The sequence below is a fragment of the Benincasa hispida genome, chromosome 6, assembly GCF_009727055.1.
Source record: "Benincasa hispida cultivar B227 chromosome 6, ASM972705v1, whole genome shotgun sequence".
Lineage (NCBI taxonomy): Eukaryota > Viridiplantae > Streptophyta > Magnoliopsida > Cucurbitales > Cucurbitaceae > Benincasa > Benincasa hispida.
In genome coordinates, this window is record NC_052354.1 from 46,536,574 (window position 1) to 46,544,755 (window position 8,182).

Genomic DNA, 8,182 nt, shown 5'->3' on the forward strand with positions numbered 1-8,182 from the left:
CACTAGATTCAATGGAAGGTGGAGGGATGAGGTCAATAGGCTCGGTGGAAAGTGGAATGATGAGGTCAATGGACTCTGTGGATGGTGGAAGGATAGGGACATTAGTTTTGATGGAAGGTGGAGGAATTGGGTCACGAGACCTGGTGGATGGTGAAGGAATGGGTCATTGATCTCGGTGGATAGTGGAGAAATGGGATCACTAGTCTCGGTGGAATCCACACTTAAACTCTACATCGTTTACGAAGTACATTAGGTCAAACACTACATGTTATATATTTACATTAGAATAAGTTCAACATAATATTACATACTCGACACAAGGACTATAAGTGAAGGATTGTATCAACAACAGCGGAAGCACAAGGATCATCTAAACACTTAAATTCACTAATTTTGGCAAAATATAAAGCATGCTTTTGCAGAAACAAATGAGTTTCAAGACGTACCTCTTGTAGATCTTCTTCAAAGCTCCTTCACTAGTTGTTATCTTCTCCAAATCTTGTTGTAGACCACCTCAAGATCTTCCCCACTATTCTCTTGGTGCTCTAGATTGAGTTGTGGGACTCAAAACAAGCTTGAATCAAGGGTAGAAGGAGAAATGCTCACTTCAGAAAACTGCCTGAAGAACTCTTTCTTCAAACCAAAATTTCTTTCAAAATCTGTATAGCTTGCATGACCGATTTTCACTCCAATCTTTTTATTATATTGCAGATCAACATGCAAAGAAGAGAGTTGCATGAGTTGCAGCTCATGCTTGGAGAAGACAAGGCAAGATTGAATGCTTCATGTGTGAGCAACTTCAAAGATGGATAATGGAAAAACTCTTTTTGCCATTTTAGTATTTTGTTTGTTTCTTTTCTTTTCAATTTTATCATAAAATCAACATTTGATTTAAAATCTATTTTGATTTTAAAAAATAAAAATTAATTAATTTCATAAATTAATTATTAAATAAAACTTAATTAATTTAATATCAAATATTAAATTAATTTTAACACATATCCATCTTTATATATTTAAATCATATTTAAATATATAAATTCTCCTATTCTGTTTAATTCTAAAATTAAACATGTAATTATATCTTATATAATTACTAATTCCCTTAATTCTAATTTGAACGTTTCAAATTAACTTATCATGCTATTCTAGAGCTAGTCCGTTATGAACTAGTAGGAGACCGTGCGAACCTACAGATCATGGGCTCCAACGATTCGAGATTAATTGGCTAAACTCATTAGACCAAATTAATCCCCATTCGTTAACTAATGAGTCACTCCACTAAAGCCCATAGTTGCACTCCCTTCACTGTAGATATATTATGTCCATATGATTTAACCATAATCAGCAAGTCAACCCTTCACAGGTTGTTCATAATAACGGGTGGGTCAAATATCTGTTTTACCCCTAGATTACATCTTATTTCTCAAGTCCCTATGGATCCTCTAATGAACAACTAGTTTGTGATCCAATCACTAAACTAAACTCTCTCAGCCCAGTGAGAGGGTGGGGCCCCTTGTTCAAGACCTGGATTTAGTACTTGAGAGAACAACATTTTTTCTATCCCTAAATCGGGTAGACGTGAACTCTGTCATGCACCCTATGTCCTCAGCTATCTATCCAGTCTTACCCCTGAAATTGGAGTCTTATTGAGCCAGCGCTGTTGAGCCAACTCTCAACTATGCAAATCTAAGGGCAATCCCGAATAAACAGGAGTTCATAGTTAGTTCAGGATTAAAATCGAGTTACCTAGGTCATCTAGGTGAAATAGTCAGTCTTAAACAATAAACAACGTTATAAAGTAAGAGTGACTTATTTCTTGGTCCTGACCTTATGCAAACTCATTGCATAGGACGCCCACACTCCTCATGTCATAGCATGTACAAATTAGGATCACATCGTATGTAGTACTTTACAACTCTTTGTAACAACTACAGAGTAGGCTGCATTTAATGGTGTTACCAGAATAACGTACCCAACCTCATTCATGTAACATAGATCATTTTGACTATTTACTCAAACTCAATCCACTCTTATGTCTCCACATAAAGTTCAAATACTCATACAATAGTCATGGGTCTTAGTTTATTGGATTTAGACTTTCATACAATTTATGAAATCAATAACAAGTATATTGATTATAGAAAATGTTTATTATTTTACAAACTGCGAGTTTTTAGGACATAAAACCCAACAGTAAGCTGGTGAACGTTTGTACACTGGCTTGAAGGACACTCAAGTCAGACTTCACATCTTTTAATTCTGACTCCACATTGTCCAATTTATGCTCCACTAGAGACACTCTCTAGTCTATGTCACGGAGTGTGTATGAATGCCTATACCCCTTATGGGCTCTGAATGGGATGTATTCAGCCGAGGCGACTCTTGTTCCTCAATTGGAGGCACATGCTCATCATTAGGGAGCTCATAAGACTCATTATAAGGAGGGTGAGTCTCACGCTCTTCAGTGGGGAGCTCGTGAGACTGATGCTCATTGAGTTCTTGCTCGTAGGACTGATGCTCGTGACTCTCGTAGTCACTTGAGTGACTAGGGAGCATCCTCATCATGGTGTGATCTATGTGTCTCTGAGGAGCTTGTCTCAGCATCAATATGCTCGTATACGGGTCATTCATCAACTTTAGTATCTCTATACTGCCTCTCCCTATCCGAAATGATCAATGGTGTGGGTGTGATATTTGTCTGTACAAAACAACAAATAATTTGATAGTTATATGTGACAATCACCTTAAATCCAAGTAATATCGATGTAATACACTAACCTCACTAGACTTAAACACATCTCATTGTATTGTTTTGGTTGATGGTGAGTATGTACACTCCCACCTCAGGAATTGAGGTACAACATTTCTATTTAGTCAGGTTGCAACTTTTTTGACAACCGTTGATATGATCTCATATTGCCACACCTACCATAATTCATAAACGATTATAAAACAAGAATAAAAAGTAAGTCATATTATAACTAAAATAAGTAGATCTCGTATGGCCAATAAATGGATATCACTTGGAATGCATGAGGAAACCCTAGTAGGTTGTACTTGACAATTTAGTTTTTATTGTTCTTGGACCTTTTTTTTTTTTGTAGTTATCTGCCTTACCACTCAATCCTCTTTGAAGTCCAAGTAACGTCCTATCCCATAGCATGTTTCCCTAATCCATGGAATTAAAATAACCCAAATCCTCTACATCAATTAACAATGTCTTGTCAACATTGCCCCTTATCTTCTCCCTCCCCATCATACCTAATTCAGTGTAATAGACCAATGTCATCTTCACAGCATCCATGTCGTTCTCAAACTCTATCTCCTTGTATACTGTCTTTAAGGTACCAATGTGAATGTCTCCCGAAAAATCATTCTTGAAGTACCTACTACGCAGTGATCCAAGTGCTTCACCCCCTCACAACTGTTGGATTAGGTGACCACCAGAATCCCATCACCAATAAGAAGTCTTCTTTGGAGAATGTAACAACCATACCATTCAAATCGAAGGTCATTGCATCATTCTTATCGTCTACAACCTCCTTCAATAGAATATAATGGACCAATGGACTGTTGAAGATAATGTCCATGTCCACGAATCGCCCAAATACTGTCTTCTTGAAGAAGGGAAGCTGAATAGGAGTAAACTTCTCTTTCACAATCTTGTTAGTTGTCCCAATGTGAGAGGATAGGTTGATCGCTTAGCCTAGGAAACAATCTTTGGGAGGAACCTTGAATTGTCTAGCCATACTGCACAAAATAACAAAAAACACTAGAAATTAAGCATATGTTCAATACTCAATACTCGATGTACGATATTCGATGCACGATACACGATACACGATTGCTCGATACAAGATACACGATACATGCTATATTACATGTGACTAGATGGTCGATTATCGAGCATTCGGTTTGATTTTCCACCTTAATGACTTATCCTACTCAAATCCTAAACTCTAGACGGTTCAAAATACCAGAAATATGAAAATCGAAACGAAAAAATTCGAACTCCAGCCAAACATGCAAGATATGACAATCGAAATGAAAATTGTATGGGTTGAATATCGAGGAACATGCAAGTGCATGTCAACAAACATGATACCAAAATATAACAAACAAAGAGACGAATGATGCCAAAATAGAAACAAAGAGAATAATATTACCTGATGTAGAGAGAATCGAGAGAGTTTCGAGTGTAGAGGTGTAGTCGTCGAGGGATATAAAATCAGAAGATGAGTGAAAATAGTCTGAGAAACGGATTAAGAATTCAAAAAGTTCAAAATGAGAAACTATACATTAATCAAGTATCGAGTATGACATGACTATGATCGAGTATACACACTTATCCAGTGACCATGCATCCAGGTATTGAGTGACTGTGCATCGAGTATCGTGTGACGAACCAACGGGAGTCGAGTGACGAGAAATTGAGGATCGAGTTCCTTGGTAGTGGCAGGCATGCAGGGTGCATCTCAAGGGTGAAATGGTAAAATCACACATGGATGACATCAGTAGAAGACCACTTTCCATTACTTTTTCTACCGGTAGTTATTTTTCATTTATGCCTCCCAAATGAGGCTATCCGTAAAAAAACCCAATGGCGATGAGATTCGTATTTCCTCGGTCTTTCTTTACTGCCTTGCTGTATTTATCATGATTTTGATCATTTGATGGGTTTAGAAAAGGATGAACGGCACAAACCTATTCAGGTTAAGTTTACTTGTTTTTTTATATCTGGAAAACTATTGTATGTGGCAGCATGCATTACCTTAATACGAAAACCTACCATTGATGGTCTGCGTTTTCCAGAGGTAGAAACTCTTCTGTAAAGTCGAGAAATCTCGATTGTTTTGTCGGTTAGACTTCATGCAATTTTGTTTCCTGGCTTGGTTTTTGTATTCTTCAACTTCACTTGGAGAACATTTAAAACTGTTCTCTAAACTTTGGACTAAAAAAGTATAAAGGATCTAAAATTATGTATTACCTTTGTGTATTACAAATGCGACAACTCTCTTTTGAAAGAGGTGGCAAACATACGCATATATGATTTACAAACATTTGCATTTCTTTTTTTTTTCTTTTTTTTTTTCTTGCACAGAAAAGTAGTAGAAATCACCAAAGTCGCGCAACAGAACCCTTTCGCACATCCACGAAACCTGTTCAGATTGAAACTGAATTGGCAAGGCTGAAGGGGCAGAGATTAAGAATGCAGTTTCAACTGTGGTAACGAAGGGGCTATCACAGGAGAACAGCTACGACGACTAACAAGATGATTGAACATGCAAGTGCCTGCACCATTTACCATTTTTTGCTTCTTCAGAAACTCGATCATATTCAATGAAGAACTCATAATAGAAGGCGAAGTACATAAAAATTCATGTCAATTATGTTTGTTTCTTCTCTTTTCCTCTATTATGGGGTGGGACTGGGAGAAACAAAGAAGCCACTTACAGCGATGGCAGACGCAGCTAATCCCGCTCGTTCCCTTGGATCTCTGCGGGCGTTCCAGAAGTAGAGAATTGTGGCATAGTACCACATTAGTGGGAAAAAAAACCCGAGGAGGAAACTGAAGGGAAAGACAGATACAAAGGTAAGATTAGGAAACTCGAAACAGGATGCAACCAAAGATAGACGTTCCCTGAAATGTTTGTACACGAGAAAGTTTCATAATACTCACGAAAACCATCCGATGCCACAGCCAAAACACGGGAGAGGCTTGTCATATAGCCCTACTTGAGAATCCTCTACATCTCTGAGAAGTGTGTACTTGCTCCTTATATGGTCTGAAGCATCTTTTCCTTGGCCTAGGAGTATTATTAACCATTTTGAGCATAAATGAATATACAAGCAAAAAGACTCTAGCAATCAACATCTCCAATCGAAAACAACACAAAAATTTTTAGGAGATTTCTGTAATTAATAGAGGAGCAGAACGAAAATGGACTATCAGACGATGCACTGTCAAAGAAGAGTTAAAAACGAGTAGCAATGAAGCTATTAAGTATCAACTTAACCTTCCCTCATAATGGAATTGTAAAAAATGAAAGACCTATCGATTCTAGTCCAGAAATTCCATCGTCAATGAAGAGAAGTCAGTGATAATGGCAATGCATCCATTACAATATAAAGGCATTATGAAAATGGTTAAACTAATTTCGTTCTTTTTTTTTTTCAAGAATAATAATTTCATTCCTGAGCCACCAATACAAGGTAATAATATATACATTATGTATAAGTAAAAATCCCAGTCAGAGATGTTTCTTTTTTTCCTGATTTACCTTTGAATATTGAACAAATTCGGGCAGATGGTCTCAAAAGATCAAGATGCTTATCAGAGACCGATTTCACTAGTTGCACTGTCTGGTCAATTTTGCCATCTGTAACATCCAGAAAATATGTTCACAACTCAAGTAATTGTTCCACCTATTTCGTAAAAACTATTGTTTCAGTTCGATATGTATTATTCGTTTGATGAAGACCGCTAAAAGAGTATCATAAAAGGAGTATTAGACACTAAATTAACGAGCTTAAAATTCTGAATGTGACCACATTCTTCAACTTAACGTATAACTAGGGAGTGAAAGTATAACAATGAGTATAGGCATATAGGAATGTCAAGACACCTAAAAGAATCTTAAATAACAAAGAAATTACTAAGTTAGAACCATGCTATAACCCCACAAATAAGTCATCTAATGCACCCAGTATACATAATCATGCCTTTTTTTTTTTTTTCTTCTTTTTAATTTTAAATTATGCCAACCGTAAGGTTATATCATGAGCAAACCAAGTTACAAGAAGAATTAAGGTACTTGGATCCATGTTGAAGCTGGTGTTTATGGAAGGATGAACTCTTCAAGTTCGCAGTACCCACTTACTAAACCTGTGCCAAAAGATTAAAATCTACTCAGAAGTCGGAACAATATAACCAAATGACATCCGACAAGACAGCTTCATATTCTTCAAATGCAGCAAACAGAAGATTGAAACTGGGTTGAAAATTTCCCTCAGTTTGGTATTTAAAATCCAAATAGCTCTAAACAATCCAATTTTCTTATACAAAATTCATTAAACTTCATGTTAATAAAACACTAATTCAATCGAGCACAAAGACTCTATGGAACTTTTCAATCTTCCAAAAGCCGTTAGATGAATTGGTAATAAAATAACCTAGCTTGACCAAAACTACACTTCGTGAAACATAGTCATATTCCCACGCCAAAGTCAAGAATAAAAGATAAGTAGAAAATTCTCAGCACAAAGGGAACAGAATTGCAATAAGTGACTTCTTCAGCTACCAAAAATCTGAAACTCCTATCTCAATCCTCACTAAAAGGAAGCTAGATCGCAGATACAATCGCGGTCTCGTCATCGTCCACAAATGAATGGACAGTTCCTCAAATATCCATCAATTACCGAGCAAAACAACAGAGAAATCAAAGAAGAAGCTACTATACACTCGAATTAAAGCACTCAGAGCAGAGAAATTGAGCAGAAACAGCAAAACCATGGGGAAAATGAAACAGTAAACAAGAATCAGACAAGAAAAATACCGAAACAGATGTAAGAGGTGAGTGAATGGAAACGACTGAAACTGCAATTTTCTCTCGCTTTCGACGGATCAGAAATGGAATTGGCGTATGAATGAACAAACGAACACGCTTTTCTTAAACTAAAGCAGGAAATTTAAACGTCAAGCAACGATCAACTTCATCTCTCATCACCCAAACGCTTCTTGACTCCCTTGTTTGTGAGACTTGAAAAATAACGAACAGCCCTCAAAATTAAATTTCCTTTTTCATTTTTTTACATATCAACCACCATAATTCTCTCTATTTGTAGATGAGGCCATTAATATTTAATATTTAATGCGACGTCATAAATGTTTCGCAATCACAATAAGGCCCCTTTCCCTTTCTTTCTGCTTCGTATCGTAACTATTAATAACTTTTTCAGAAATAAATAATTATTAACATTTTTAATATGAACATATTTATAACATTTTTTTTTAAAAAAATTACCTAGTAGTTGTAAAAAATCTATAAAAATATACTTTTAAAGTGTCAAATAGGAAATAAAGAAGTTATTATTGAGAAAAGTATATACTATTATATTTCAAGTCAGAATTTCACCAAACGATGGTTGACTTATATTTATTTACCTTTATAATTATCAT

The 8,182-nt window shown here is 36.2% G+C and overlaps 1 protein-coding gene across 1 annotated transcript; it reads right to left on the reverse strand.

Annotated features, from left to right (window-relative positions):
* Positions 1 to 4,948: 4,948 nt before the first annotated feature.
* Positions 4,949 to 7,820, reverse strand: LOC120079478. The gene is made up of 6 exons (XM_039033679.1): positions 7,560 to 7,820; positions 6,819 to 6,889; positions 6,285 to 6,383; positions 5,684 to 5,810; positions 5,458 to 5,572; positions 4,949 to 5,295 (listed from the first exon to the last, which is right to left on the reverse strand). Exons 2-6 carry the CDS (start codon positions 6,826 to 6,828, stop codon positions 5,245 to 5,247), a joined length of 402 nt encoding a protein of 133 aa, XP_038889607.1. The 5' UTR covers positions 6,829 to 6,889; positions 7,560 to 7,820; the 3' UTR covers positions 4,949 to 5,244.
* Positions 7,821 to 8,182: the final 362 nt, after the last annotated feature.